Source organism: Schistocerca serialis, chromosome 8 (genome assembly GCF_023864345.2).
Source record: "Schistocerca serialis cubense isolate TAMUIC-IGC-003099 chromosome 8, iqSchSeri2.2, whole genome shotgun sequence".
Taxonomy (NCBI): Eukaryota; Metazoa; Arthropoda; class Insecta; order Orthoptera; family Acrididae; genus Schistocerca; species Schistocerca serialis.
The window spans coordinates 234,682,403-234,698,194 of record NC_064645.1 but is presented as its reverse complement, the minus strand read 5'-3'; the positions used below and the strand labels follow the sequence as shown (position 1 = coordinate 234,698,194).

At 46.2% G+C, this 15,792-nt stretch overlaps 1 protein-coding gene across 1 annotated transcript in view; it reads right to left on the bottom strand.

Moving 5' to 3' along the window:
* Positions 1–9,586, bottom strand: part of LOC126416940 (limbic system-associated membrane protein-like) — a 68,511-nt gene extending 58,925 nt beyond the window's left edge. Inside the window, exons 1-2 of the mRNA XM_050084821.1 lie at positions 9,432–9,586; positions 6,811–7,056 (exon numbers count right to left, since the gene is read on the bottom strand). Of these exons, the coding sequence (XP_049940778.1) occupies positions 6,811–7,056; positions 9,432–9,586 (401 nt within the window). The remainder of the gene's footprint in view (positions 1–6,810; positions 7,057–9,431) is intronic.
* Positions 9,587–15,792: the final 6,206 nt, after the last annotated feature.

Here is a 15,792-nt window from a genome sequence, read left to right as displayed (position 1 = left end):
AGCAGCGCTGTTCCGGACTGAAGCGCATAGAACCGCTCGGCTACAGCGGCCGGCACTGATTTCTGCGTGATGAATTACTAACGCTATTTAAAAACGTTACCCTTCCAAAAAGACAACGAGTATTGTCTCTACACACTGGATCACCGATCATTTTCTGGGATAGTGTGATAGTACCTATCCGCAACGTATCATGGACGATGGATTGGTCAAGGAGACCCAGTAGCATAGTCTGCCCGTTCATAGGACCGGTATCCATTAGATTTCTGGCTGTGGGTTATTTAAAGGCATTGATTTGCGCAGAAACCGTCGACAATGTGCAGACTTTACAGGATCGTGTGACCAACGCAATAGTGATGCAATCCAAAATTTGACAGAGCGCATGATTCACTGTGAAGAACGGCTCACTGATGTGTCAGAAAGCGTGATAGTCCACGCAGGATACGGTGGCCTAACGTGCGGTGACCAATTTTCGTCCAAAGCGTTTGGCGAGTTCATTCGCTTGTTCAGAAGGGGAGACCAACACTGTCCGCCAACTTTCGGCCAGGTGGCGATGACAGAATTGAGGCGGACGCCCTGCAATCTTTCTCGAACGATTTTACAGAAACTTTTGGAAAAAAATTCATTGTTCTTTTACTTGTAGCTTTATATGTCATGTTCATTATCATGTTCCCATAATTTCGTTTATGGTCGTAGCTACTGTAATATTTACGTGGAAGCAAGACACTGCGCGAAATTCGGAAAAGTGTGCAATGAAAAATAGGGGTCAATATTGTTGTGTCTAGACAGGACAGCCTAGACACAATGAGAGGAAACCGAAAGGCACGCGTTTAGCAGGATGGCGTGAGGTCTGAAACAGGATACGTAATGAATGCTATAAAGAAAAGTACGTAGCTTCTGGAATACTTAACTTTTAATCCATCCTTTGGTACATCGCTATTGACGATATAAGTGAGACTCCATAGATACATGCAATGTTACTAATGGCGCCTTGCTAGGTCGTAGCCATTGACTTAGCTGAAGGCTATTCTAACTATTGGCTCGGCTAATGAGCAATGCTTCGTCCATGTAGTCGCTAGCAAAGTTGTCCGTACAACTGGGGCGAGTGCTAGTCCGTATCTCGAGTCCTGCCTTGTGGTGGCGCTCGGCTGCGATCACACAGTGGCGACACGCGGGTCCGACATGTACTAATGGACCGCGGCCGATTTAAAGCTACCACGTAGCAAGTGTGGTGTCTGGCGGTGACACCACAAATATGATTTTGCGTCTGGTGCATATTACGTATTAAATTTAGCTAACATGTTGCATTTTTAACGTAGGTTTCCGCGGCCATTGTCACAGTCAATAAAGTTTTTCTGGGTTTGTGACCGCATTGTCAATATGTAACACTACGGACGTTTTGGTCACTGTGGCAAGTGACCTTCTTCAGGGTGTTTTTGTTTACAAAAAAGGTCATTGTCTACAAAAAGCGGTCATTTGGAACAGTGGCCGAAACATCGGTCGTTTTAAATATTGACAATGTGGTCATAAACGCAGAAAAAATTTGCTGTCTGTTGTATTTTTCTTTAGACCTGGGTGGAAGTCTCCATCTGTCACTAAGCTCGAGAAAACTGATCTGTCGTAGCACACTAATTTGCGATTGCGTCGCGCCAGCGATAAAACCAGAGTCAGATATCCGCAACATTCCTCATATTTCATAAATGGTCTGAGATACTGAAATGAGACTTTGGCAAATGATAGACGAGAGTATTTTGCCGTATGGTTATTATGCAACGCGTCATTATCTACCGTGTTATTCCACTAACTACAGCCTTTTTTGATGAAAACTGTAATTTTTAAGGGCCATCAATGGCTGGTGAAATGAGTAATGCTATAGATTTTGAAACAATCTAAGTGAAGACATTACACGTTTATTTTGCACTGAGGATGTGCTTTTTCACAATATACTGATCTTCCTTTTCCTCAGCTTCTCACTAAAGAAGTTTAATAAAACTATGTTTCAGAATTCTCTCGCAATTGCGTCTGCACAACATGTTAGTGAGGTGAGATTATGTAAACTCCGCTGTGTTTCGGCAGAACAACAAAATTTTAACATAGCAACAAGAGAAATGTGTAGGTTTTACTCAAAATTTGCTACTCGCGATACTTCTCTGGTTAACAAGTCAGGCGAAAATAAATTGCTGCATTTTCGGCAGAATTCTTTTTAGATGGTAACCGAAGCAGAGGTGACAGATCTTTTTGATGGTCACCGTGAAAATGTGGGCGTGGAGGGTCCCCGCTTAATATGTACAAAAAATATGAGCGTAGGCTTCAGTTTAGATTGGCTCTTCCCTTTCAGTGCTCGGCATTTCCCTTACAGCGCCTGCCCGCAGTCCCCACCACTACCACTCTCCCCACGTGTGCCCTGGTGTCTGTGCATCTATCGGTCACGGAATTCTCCGCGGACTTAACCACATGCAGCACTGCCCGTAGTGTCTACTCCTACATAGCAGACAGATGCCGATGGGGAGTCAGACTGGCCCACATCTCAACCAGTTCTGGTTTCTGAACCTAAATCATTGCCGAATCCCCACAATGTTTCAATTTAACCTCGGTTAGAAATTCTGAACAGTGTGAAGCAAGAGGCATCCGTATAGCCACGCGGGATTAGCCGATCGGTCTCAGGCGCTCCAGTCATGGACTGTGCGGCTGGTCCCGGCGGAGGTTCGAGTCCTCCCTCGGGCTTGGGTGTGTGTGTTTGTCCTTAGGATAATTTAGGTTAAGTAGTGTGTAAGCTTAGGGACTGATGACCTTAGCAGTTAAGTCCCTTAAAGGGCGCTGATGACCTCGACGTTGAGCGCCCATAAGCCCCAACACATACACTAAGTCCCTTAAGATTTCACACACATTTCAACATTTTTTTTGAGACATCCATATAAATGACTTTCTTCTGTTATTACATAGTCCAAGCCGTATGGCTTCGGCACCACGTTTTCCGGTTAGGCTCAAATGGCTCTGAGCACTATCGGACTTAACATCTGAGGTCATCAGTCCTCTAGAACATAGAACTACTTAAACATAACTAACCTAAGGACATCACACACATCCATGTCCGAAGCAGGATTCGAACCTGCGACGTAGTGGTCGCGCGGTTCCAGACTGAAGCGCCTAGGACCGCACGGCCACACCAGCCGGCTTTATGTTTAGGCATTTGAATCACTGATGAGTAGTTTTGGAATTCTCGCTCTGCTGTTCCCTGCTTGTGGAGCTCCCTTCATGGTGTTCTGGAGCTGACAGGGTTTGCGAGTATGACATTCAAATCTGCAGAGACTTGTGCAGCTGTCATCCTTTAGTTTCATTACAATACTCTTCAAAGACCGTCTGTCACGATCAATTAACACATACTTTTGTGCGCGTTTGACTTAGTGGATGATGTTTTTCCCCTTTCCTTGTATGTGACCTAAATCTTCAATATGGTGTTTCTTGAAACAGTAAACACTTTGGCTTCCTTGTTTCCGAACACATCCACCATACGAGCGTCAACAATTTGCCCATGTTCGAATTTACTTATCTCCGACATAATGCACTCAGAACTATACAGAACACAGTTCTGACCACGACTAACGTTTGCAACATATTGAAGATACTACAAAGGTGCCATTGGTGGTCAAATACAACAGTCCCACCATGCACACTTGGCTAGCACCTGTATTTATGTTCAAGTATGCAGTTCTAATGGTGTTTCCATATTTTTGTCCAACCACTCTTTTAGCAACAAACTCTCATTACTTCGACGACATAATTTGCAAAATATAGAAATCAGAAGTAGGCCCTCAGCAGTAACATTACTCACTTACCGCTATGTTTTTCAATGCTATGTGAGCCTGTAAAGAGGGGAAAGGGTGTTTTTTCAGTCGTTTCCAGCTTCGGGAAGCAGGACTGTTTTTCCTTCTGAAAATATATCACGGTTGCTGCACCATGGCCATAGAATGAGAGGATCTATATTTGAGAACGGCTGTTATTTTTTTCTTTGTGGAAGCTCCTTTCTCTTCTGTCTTGCCTCACTCAACTCACTGTGGTTTTATATATTTGTCATTGTGCCAACTTTTGGGGTTAGGCTGAACTGTTATATTATTCTGAAATATCGTGAACAACAATATCGCCAGTAAATCTTGTTATTGATTACCGGTTTCGACAGATCTGTGCTGTCATCGTGGGGTCTTGTAACACAGAAGTTCATGGGCCGTATAGTATTTATTGTTGGCAACACATACAGTCATGTCAAGAATGGCCGATTTTATCTGGCTGCAGTATTCTCTGCAGTCGGCTAGGCCGCGATAAACCAAATTAAATGTGTTCTGTGTCCAACATAGCTTGTAATTTCTTACATTCCTTGTCACTTTTAGAGGCTCAAAGTTTTGATGGTAATTTATTGTCCGAAAGTTACCTGAGAAAGTTGGAAACGAATATATTTTGTCTGATAAAAAGTATCTGAATACATATCATAGGACAACAGTGTGGGGTGTGTAGACCCTTATCCTGCATGACGGAATGAACTCTGCTGGCAACATTTGTAGCTAGGTGTATGAATGCTTGTGGGGGAACTTCTGTCCATTCTTTCTCGCCAGCCGAAATCAGAGAAGGTAGAGATCTTTCACTCTCGGGTCTGGAGCAAAGACGGCATGTCCCATTGGGTTCAGGTTGAAAGTCTGGGCAGACCAGTCCATGTCCGCAGCTCGTGGTCTAGTGGCTAGCGTTGTTGCCTCTGGATCAAGGGGTCCCGGGTTCGATTCATGGCCGGTTTGTGGGTTTTCTCTGCCTGGGGACTGGGTGTTTGTGTTGTCCTCATCATTTCATCATCATCATTCGTGACTGTGGCTGGATTTGACTGTGAAAAAATGTGGCCTGTGTAAAAATGGGTTCTTTGTACAGGGGCTGATGACTGCACAGTTGAGCGCCCCACAAACCAAACATCATCATCATCATCACAGGTCCATTTCGGGAATGGTATTGTCCAGAAGTCATCGTCTCACAGATGATGTTTTATGACAGTGTACGTTGACATGATGGTACAAACAACCATCGTCTCCATACTGTTTGTCTACTCTACGCAGTACACAGTGCTGATAATGTGTTGATATAATTCCACATTTAGTGTATTTGTAAGCGCAATTAGGGACCTCACCCTAACCGCGAGTAACAACCGCTTACTGTAACATCAGCTCCTCAATACATCACTGTCGGCTCTACATATGGTGGCAGGCGACGCTCTTCAGGCAACCACAAAACCAAACCGCTCCCTCCGACTGCGACGGGGTACAGTGTGAGTCATCACTCCAAACTCCAAATGTCCCCCCCCCCCCCCCCCCCATAGCTGAGTGCTCAGCATAACGGATTGCCGCCCTACGAGCCCGGATTCGATTCCCGGCTGGGTCGGGGATTTTCTCCGCTCAGGGACCGGATGTTGTGCTATCATCATCATCATTTCATCCCCATCCGGCGCGCAGGTCGCCCAATGTGGCGTCGAATGTAATAAGACCTCCACCAAGGCGGCCGGATCTGCCTCGCAAGGGGCCTTCCGGCCAATGACGCCAAACGCTCATTTCCATCACCCCAGATCACGTTTCCTGTCATCCACTGTCTAGTGCTCTCGCTCTTTACACAACCTCAAGCGTCGCCTAGCATTGACAGCAGAAATATAAAACTTTTTGGGAACTACTCGACCTCTGTACCCATTTCTTTTCAACTCCCTACGTACTGTCCGAGAGCTAGACGGATTGCTGCTAGCACTTTGGAACCTATAAGTTGCTCCTTCCGCTGACTTTACGTGATTTTATACAACAACGTCTGCAGTGCTTTACGGCCCCTTTCTGCCAATACATGAGGTTGCCTGAGCTTGGTTTAGCTGCGGTCATTCCTTCACGTTTCCAATTCACAATCACATCACCTACCGCATAGCTAGGCAACTTTAGAAGGGTTGAAACATCCCTGACTGATTTGTTACTCAGATGACACCAGTCCACGTTGAAAGTCCCGGAGCTCTCCTGACAGACCCATTCTACTGTTAATGCTCCTCTACAGACAACACAACACTCTCTCTCGTGATATCTAGTAGTTAATTCCGTGTTATGGTTGGTTCAAATGGCTCTGAGCACTATGGGACTCTGCTTCTGAGGTCATCAGTCCCCTAGAACTCAGAACTACTTAAACCTAACTAATCTAAGGACATCACACGCACCCATGCCCGAGGCAGGATTCGAACTTGCGACCGTAGCGGCCGCGCGGTTCCAGACTGTAGCGCCTAGAACCGCTCGGCCAACCCGACCGGCTATTCCGTGTTATACAGGGGTTTCTGGATGCTTACGATCAGGCAGTGTAAGTAAAATGTAAACGCTGTTGTTAAAATGACCTCCCTTAACTCCCCGCTCCACCCGCACCCTCCTCCCCCAACCACACGCCACTTGGATACGCGCCTAAATAAAGTACGTCCTTTCCGTAACTCTGTTACGCCCTCACGTTGACCCAATTTACAGCTCTGACTCCATACAACCGACTGCCACATCTAGACCACATCAGTGCCGTCAGCGGTGGAGATCACGTGACCGATTGATACCGGTTTTACTCCATGTACACTGCATAGTGGCCAGTGTGACCTTTCAAGCGGGTGATCACTATTTTTCTCCGGTGAGCTTAGTTTATAAACATAGCAGCAAGAGCTGTAAGTTAAGGTTAGGGATATGAATTTTCATCACAAGTGCGAGGCAGTGTTCGAATACAAAAGGGGGCAGAGCTTATCTGCAAGAACGAAACTGCGGCCAGCGAGGAACGACTCACCTTCCCTTCTCGTAGATGCGGCCCTTGTCGGGCCCCAGCCAGCTCATCTGCTCGCCGCCGCGGCTGACACACGTAACCACGTATGACTCGTCGACGAACCGCACAACTGGCTCGCTCTTGTTCGGCGACAGATGGAAGTCGGACGTGTCGCCAGCTGCCGTCCCTGGAACACGGCAAAACCCAGTCACAACGTGTTGCAGCTGAATCAACACTGACGGGCACTCCCACAACACATCAGACCCACAGCTGATAGAAAATAAACACCTGATTTTTGCCTGGCAGTCTTGATAGCTTTCTTGTGAGTTGTAAATACTTACATCCTAAGAAAAAAATAAACGTCGCACCACGAAGGAATTATCCGAACTGAACGGAAATCTGTAGATGTGAGGTACATGTACAGATAAACAAATGATTACAATTTCAGAAAAATTGGATGATTTATTCAGGAGAACGATTCACAAATTGAGCAAGGTGTTGGTCCACCTCTGGTCCTCATGCAAGCAGTTATTCGCCTTGGCATTCGTTAATAGAATTGTTGGATGTCCTCCAGAGAGGTATCGTGCCAAATTCTGTCCAACTAATGCGTTACATCGTCAAGATCTCGGGATGGTTGGAGAGCCATACCCATAATGCTCCACACGTTCACGACTGGAGAGAGATCCGGTGACCTAGCTTGCCAAGGTAGGTTTTGATGAGCACAAAGACAAGTAGTGGAAACTCTCGACGGGTACTGGAGGGCATTATCTTGCTGAAATATACGTCCAGGATGGCTTGCCATTAAGGGCAACAAAACGGGGTGTAGAATATCGTCGACGTACCACTGTACTGTAAAGGTGCCGCGGATGGGGACCAAAGGGGTCCTGCTACGAAAATAAATGGCGCCCCTGAACATCAACCGCGGTTGTCAGCCCGCATGGTGAAAGACAGTCAGGTTGGTATCCCATTGCAGTCCGGAGGCTCTCAAGACGCATCTTCGGGGCTGAATTGAAAGCGGGACTTATCACTGAAGACAGTTATATTCCAGTTAGTGAGATTCCCAGCCACATGTAAAATAACCTGCTGTACCATTTGTCATGCACTAAAAATACACTACTGGCCATTAAAATTGCTACACCAAGAAGAAAAGCAGATGAGAAACGGGTATTCATTGAACAAATGTATTACACTAGAACTGACATGTGATTACATTTTCACGTAATTTGGGTGCATAGATCCAGGAACAGCTGCCTATGCAGCTTCAACACGATACCACAGTTCATCAAGAGTAGTGACTGGCGTATTGTGCCGAGCCAGTTGCCTGGCCACCATTGACCAGACGTTTTCAATTGGTGAGAAATCTGGAATATGTGCTGGCCAGGGCAGCAGTCGAACATTTTCTGTATCCAGAAAGGCCCGTACAGGACCTGCAACATGCGGTCGTGCATTATCCTGCTGAAATGTAGGGTTTCGCAGGGACAGAGCCACGGGACGTAACACATCTGAGATTTAACGTCCACTGTTCAAAGTGCCGTCAATGCGAACAACAGGTGACCAAGACGTGTAACCAATGGCCCCCCATACCATCACACCGGGTGATACGCCAGTATGGGGATGACGACTACACGCTTCCAATGTGCGTTCACCGCGATGTCGCCAAACACGGTTGCGTCCATCACGATGCTGTAGACAGAACCTGGATTCATCCTAAAAAATGACGTTTTGCCATTCGTGCACCCAGGTTCGTCGTTGAGTACACCATCGCAGGCGTTCCTGTCTGTGATGCAGCGTCAAGGGTAACCGCGGCCATTATCTCCGAGCTGACAGTCCACGCTGCTGCAAACGTCGTCGAACTGTTCGTGCAGATGGTTGTTGTCTTGCAAATGTCCTCATCTGTCGACTCAGGGATCGAGACGTGGCTGCGCGATTCGTTACAGCGATGCGGATAAGATGCCTACTATCTCAACTGCTAGTGATACGAGGCCGTTGGGATCCAGCACCCACCGATTCCATATTCTGCTAAGAGTCATTGGATCTCGACCAACGCGAGCAGCAATGTCGTGATACGATAAACCGCAATCGCGATAGGCTACAAGCCGACCTTTATCAAAGTCGGAAACGTGATGGTACGCATTTATCCTCCTTACACGAGGCATCACAACAACGTTTCACCAGGCAACGCCGGTCAACTGTTGTTTGCGTATGCGAAATCGTTTGGAAACTTTCTCTTGTGAGCACGTTGTAGGTGTCGCCACCGGCGCCAACCTTGTGTGAATGCTCTGAAAAGCTAATCATTTGCATATCACAGCATCTTCTTCCTGTCGGTTAAATTTCGCGTCTGTAGCACTTCGTCTTCGTGGTGTAGCAATTTTAATGACCAGTAGTGTAATTTGCAGAGTATACGCGCAGATGCGATACTTTAGTGGACGTGCGAAGAACGCTAGGAAAGACAGCGCCAAGAGTGGCGCTAGCGGCTCCGCCAGTGGTGAGGGTCCAATCCGCTGATGGAGACCTTTCTGGACGGCGTCCACGGCGCTCTGCCCCACTGGCAGCGACGCGCTGCTGGCGGCACTCCATCAGGCCGGCGTTTGGCTTTCATACATATTAGATTAGCTGGATGGTCGCCAGGCCGTGTCGCGGATTACTCGACATCCGGGCGGCCTGCGCTGTGCAAACGTCCCGCCAGCCCGTCTGGCGCCTCCGCTGCTCTCGAGGTCTCTCTCACCACCAGTGCGTCCTGCTGTTTCATTTGCTGCACCCCCTGTTCCGTGTCATCCAGTCCACTCGCCAGAGACCTCATGCTCTTAAACAGTGCAGTAGGTTACGTCTCTGGGCTAAAAGACTGAAACGGTTTGGGGTTCCTTGGCAGACCAGACACGTTTTAAGCACTGTAATACCTCCGTCTTAATATTGCCTCTTTAAATTGCAAGGATACCAAACTTTCTTCTCGCAGTATTTGAGAATGAGAGCACTAAGTGACTTGCAACAAACTTTACACATCATCTGATACATTCGCGAAACTTTTTCTGGCTGACAACTGCCGCAAAATGATGAGAGGAAACAAGTTTATAGCTTACTACATTTTCGCTGTTTTTGCAGTGAAATAGCCTCATGAACTATGACGTTGCTACTAACTATATTCGCGATACATTTTGTAGACAGTATTCGCATATATCAGCAAAATTATATTATTATACATAGTTCACAAGATATGTCGTCAAACACCTAGATACGTGGAAAAGTGCTCGTTACGCACGATGTTTTAATTTATTACTTAGCTACTACTAACTCTATTCACAACACATTTCGCAGACGGTTCTAGGCGCGCAGTCCGGAACCGCGCGACTGCTACGGTAGCAGGTTCGAATCCTGCCTCGGGCATGGATGTGTGTGATGTCCTTAGGTTGGTTAGGTTTAAGTAGTTCTAAGTTCTAGGGGACTGATGACCACAGTAGTTAAGTCCCAAAGTGCTCAGAGCCATTTGAACTATTTCGCAGACGGTAGCCACATGTACCAAAGGATGTAGTTCCGAAACACATATTTAGGAAATACGACGTCATAATCATTTAGCTGCGTGAAAATGAAATTGTAGGGCGAAATTTGCAAGACATGCAGGTGAAACATGTGTACAAATACGTGTGAAATGTTACATACATGTAAAATATATTTGACATATGCGCACACAGGCAAACCGAAGGGATAAAAAGCTTATCCTAAGCCCCAAGAACGATTTCAACTACATCCTGTACATGCATTAGTTATGATCTGGAAAGAAATGCTATGGGGCTAAGAGCCACCAGTATCCTATTGGGCAGGGGCGATAAGATGAAGAGAGAAAAGGGGAGATGAAGATGGACATAGATAGGAGGGTGGAGGGAGTGGACAGAGAATGGGAAGAAGAGGAGATGGACAGAGCGAAGAGCGGGAGTTGAACATGAAAAGGAAACAGGAGGAGGTAGAGGGAGGAGGGAGCAAGACATGAACAGAGAGATGGAGAAGAATGAGATGAAGAGGGGAGTTGGAGGAAATGGACAGGGAGAGGGTGGAGTAGGAGTTGGAGTAAGAGAGGGTCGAAGAGATGGAATTAGAAGAAGAGGACATGGACAGAGTTGGGAGGAGCAACAGGACAGAGTGGGAGGAGCAGATGGGCAGAGAGAGAGGTAGGAGGAGATGAACAGAGATCAAGGCAGGTGGGAGGAGACAGACAGTAAATGGTTGGTGGAGGAGGAGATTGACTAACAGAAGATTGGAATTACAGACCTGAGCAACGCCAGGTACTCAGCTACTGAATAATGAAATAAGTAAGTGAGTTGTGGATGCAGAGCTGCGAAATGAAGTACACAGAGCTGTCACCTCCGGCACTAAAAACGGCTCTAACCCAGCCGGGCCCCATTCGAATTTGGAGGAAAGGTATGGTTATGTCGTTCTGTGCTACTTCAACTATATAACAGAATTCATCAGCCGCAGTGGTTTGGCGAATGGTGGTGATCTGGTCTGCGTGAGAAATCTGGAGAACGTGGTGGCTAGGGTAACACTAGAACAGCGCATCAAGGTATGTCAGAGCAACAGAGGCAATATATAGTGTCGCGTTATGTTGTTGCAGTAATATAACGGCAACCTTGAAGATGTAATACAACCACCGGCCTGTCAGGAATGTAACTATGTAACTGTTGTTGTCCACATTACCGGCTACGTGGAGAGGAGGTGATAGTACACCAAATGTATCCCATACCATTATCCCACATGTTGGACATCTATGGCGATGGCGGATATAATTGGGTAGCTTTCGTTCTCCCCAGATTCCCCACGAATGGTCCATCGTGATTCAGTACCCAAAACTGCAACTTGCAACTCGTCATTTCTAAAAACGACATTGTGTCACTCTACGTTCAGCGTTGTCGTTTGGGGTAACATTGTCGGCGCGTCTCCCTCTGCTGCCGTCTCAAGGGGACCCACGGAAATGGTCGCCATGCTGACAGTCCGTGGTTGATGCAGACGTCGTCGTATTGTCCGCTTGGACTTCTTGATACACAAGAGCCCATTTTCTGACACCAGGTACATGGCTATGTAGTACGATCCTGCACGCCTGGGCGAACATACGGGGGGGGGGGGGGGGGGGGGGGGGACAAAAATATGGAAACAAAATTACGTGCTCTAACTAGGTGAAGACCTTCTTTCGGTCTCTTGGAACATTCACTAAATAAATAGGGAGTCACGTCATATGCGAATAACCGTTACCACATTTTCTTTTCATCGAAAGGTGTGTGCTCACGGTGGGTTACGAGAAACATTCCATATCCTTAATTTTAAAGTAAATCGGCCATACTCTCAATGGCATTGATGATATTAGATGCCCAAACCATTCATATCAGACTACTCGGCAAGGAAACCATTGAATATCCTAATGTAAAACCACTCGCCAGGTGTCCATGAACATTGCCTGAGTATCTCTTCTCATTGCGTATAAAACTACAACAGAAAATCTGTAAACTATGGTGAAATGTCTACGTTTGTACCTTCACATCACTAGTAGTATTATCGGCTGTAGCAGATGGTACTTTCTTTGCTTCCCGTGTTACTTTCATTTCCCACCTCCCTGTTCCATTCACGAATGGTGGTGGTGGTGGTGGTGGGGGGGGGGGGGGTGTTTATTAACTGCTGATAAGTTTCCGAATAAGATCGAATCTTTCTAGTTTCGCCTTCGTGATCTTTTCGCAAAATATTTCTAGGAAGAAACAATGTATTGTTGGGCTCTAGTAGGAACTTATACTGTTCGAATTTCAACAGTAAACCACTTCGTGATGCATGTAGCGTTTGCCAATGTAGATGGGTCAGATTGTCGGTGAAACTTTCACGCTTACAGTGAAGAAACGCGATGCTCTTCTTTGGAATTTTATCTATTTCATTTATCAGTCGTACCTGGTAACGGTCTCAGATCGATGGTCAGTACTAAAGTACCGGTTGAACAAGAGCTTTGTTAGCTACATCCTGCGTGGGGAGCTATGCTTGCTGAGGATTCTTCCAGTGAATCTCAATCTGGCAGCTGCCTTTCATACAGTTAGTTTTATGCAATTTTTCCACTTTAAATCTCTTCGAACGCATACTCCTAGATATTTAATGGGCGTGACTGCTTGCAGTGATTGTTCAAAAATTGTGTAACCATACTACACCGAATCTTTCCACCTATTTATCCTCAACTGTTGCATTTGTTTACGTTGCGGTACAACTGTCAATCACTACACCAGACGTCGATCCTGTGCATGTCGTCTCACATTTATATATAATTTTCTAGGGTTGAGGCTTCTTAGTTTACAACAGCATTATCTGCGAGCAGTTCGTAAAGCTTCTTACAATATCTGCAGTTATTTATAAATATTGTCTGCCATAATGGACGCATTGTTTGTTGTATTAAAGAAAAGGACACTGCTCTAGACTTAACATCTTCATCCACAACGCTAGTAAGGGATACCGCTGCTGCTAGAATTACAGCAACGGCCCTGTTTCAGGAGAGTCTACAATAACAGCACAGTGTTTGGCATGTTAGGAATGACGCCCTGATTTTAGAGATTCGCACGTGGTCGGTGTCAGAGCTCTTTTGACGCTGCAAGTATTCACGGCACGTTGCGAGGTGTCGAAATTACTCCATATAAAGGACAAAGGATTCGTGTTTCTCGAAAATTACTGTCTGCATTCCGACTACCAATCTGGGTCGCTCGCATACCGCACCTTTTTGTTCGTAGAAGCGAAATTAATTAATTTTTTAAGTGTCAACCAGTGTTTATATTACGTGGCTGAGAAGTAGGCCAGCACGAGTAGCATAGCACTTTGTACTACACTGTGTTTCTCAAGTAGTGTCCATGAAATCCTAATGGTAAATTAACAACCGATGCTTTATCACAGACTGATGCTTCACCCCGGTGTTTTAGACAGCTCTGAACACTCTCTGTGCGAAAGCATTTCTCATTACTAGTATAAATAGAATGTGGGAACAGACAAGATACTGAAACACACACAACACATTTTATACAATTAGAAGTCGTTTGGAGCACATAAACGTCTCCCCTCTCGAAATAGGAAATTTATGGTTATTTAATTTCTTTACCTAATAGTTGTTTCTCTTTGCTCTATTAGTGGCGGTCTGCCAGTGGAGTATCTACCGTTATCCTGCTACTGAAAAAGTAATTTTACAGGCAAAGACAACTACTTGCGAGATGAAACAATTATTTTACGATATGCATGGTTTTGCGATCTATGAGGAAGGTTGTGATGAGGGTACCTTTAAAAGTTGGGTTTTTTAAGGAGACAGGAATGAAAAGAACATGATATAAAGAATGTTTGGGATGTGTGTGGGGGATACACCTAATATACTTAGCCGATAAAAGTCGTGGGGTACCTCCTAATATCGTGTCGGACCTCACTTTGCCCGGCGTATCACAGCAGCTCCTTGCGACATGGTCTCAACAAGTCGTTAGAAGTCCAGTGCAGGAACACTGAGCCATGCCGACTCTATAGCCGTCCATAATTGTGGTAGTGTTGTTGGTGCAGAATTCTGTGCACGAACTGATCTCTCGATTATGTTGCATAAATGTTAGATGGGATTCATGTCGGACGATCTGGGTGGATAATTCATTCGCTCGGTTCGTTCTTCAATCCGGTCGCGACCAACTGTGGCCGAGTGACATGGTGCATTGTCATTCATAAGAATTACATCGTTGTTTGGGAACGTGACGCCCATGAATGGCTGCAAAGGGTCTCCAAGTAGCAGAACATAACCATTTCCGGTCAATGATCGATTCAGTTGCACCAGAGGATCAAGTCCATTCCATGTACACAAAGCCCACACCATGGAACCACCATCAGCTTCCACAGTGCCTTGTTGACAACGTGAGTACATGGCTTCGTGGCCGGCCGAAGTGGCCGTGCGGTTAAAGGCGCTGCAGTCTGGAACCGCAAGACCGCTACGGTCGCAGGTTCGAATCCTGCCTCGGGCATGGATGTTTGTGATGTCCTTAGGTTAGTTAGGTTTAACTAGTTCTAAGTTCTAGGGGACTAATGACCTCAGCAGTTGAGTCCCATAGTGCTCAGAGCCATTTGAACCATTTGAACATGGCTTCGTAGGGTCCGCGCCTTACCAGAATCCTACCATCGGCTATTAATAACTGAAATCGGGACTCATTTGACCAGGCTACGGGTTTCCAGTCGTCTAGGGCCAAACCAATATGGTAAAGAGCCCAGGAGAAATGCTGCAGGCAATGATATTCTGTTAGCAAAGGTATTCGCGTCGCTCGTCTGCTGCCATAGCCCATTAACGGCACATTTTGCCGAACTGTTCCTAACGGATGCGTTCATCGTACGTCCCACATTGATTTCTGCGGCTATTTCACCCAGTTTTGCTTGTCTGTTAGCACTGAGAACTCTACGCAAATGCCGTTGCTCTCGGTCGTTAAGTGAAGGCTGTCGGCCACTGCGTTGTGCGTGGTGAGAGGTAATGCCTGAATTTTGGTATTCTCGGCACACTCTTGACACTTTGGATCTCGGCATATTGAAGTCCCTAACGAGTTCCGAAATGGAATGTCGCATGCTTCTGACTACAACTATCCTTCTGCATTCAGAGTCTGTTAATTTCCGTCGTGTGGCCACAATTAGTCTGAAACCTTTTCACAAGAATCACCTCACTACAAGTGATATCTCCGCCAATGCACCGCCCTTTTGTACCTTGTGTACGCGATACTACCGCCATGTGTACATGTGTACATCACTATGACATGACTTTTATCACATCAGTGTCGGTAGTACATAGGTGTCGGAAGGTTTGGTGTATTCTAGTAGTTTGTATGATTGAAGATGGGTTGATACATTCTTACGGAAAGGGGAAGGTGTGAAAAGCTACAGTTGATAGAATGATGGGAAGATTTTAGTGGTAAGGTCGGGGTCGGGAAGGGGGGGGGGGGGGGCGGACGGCTATTGAAATAGATGTGGTGGGCTAATGAAGGCGCACCAGCAGGT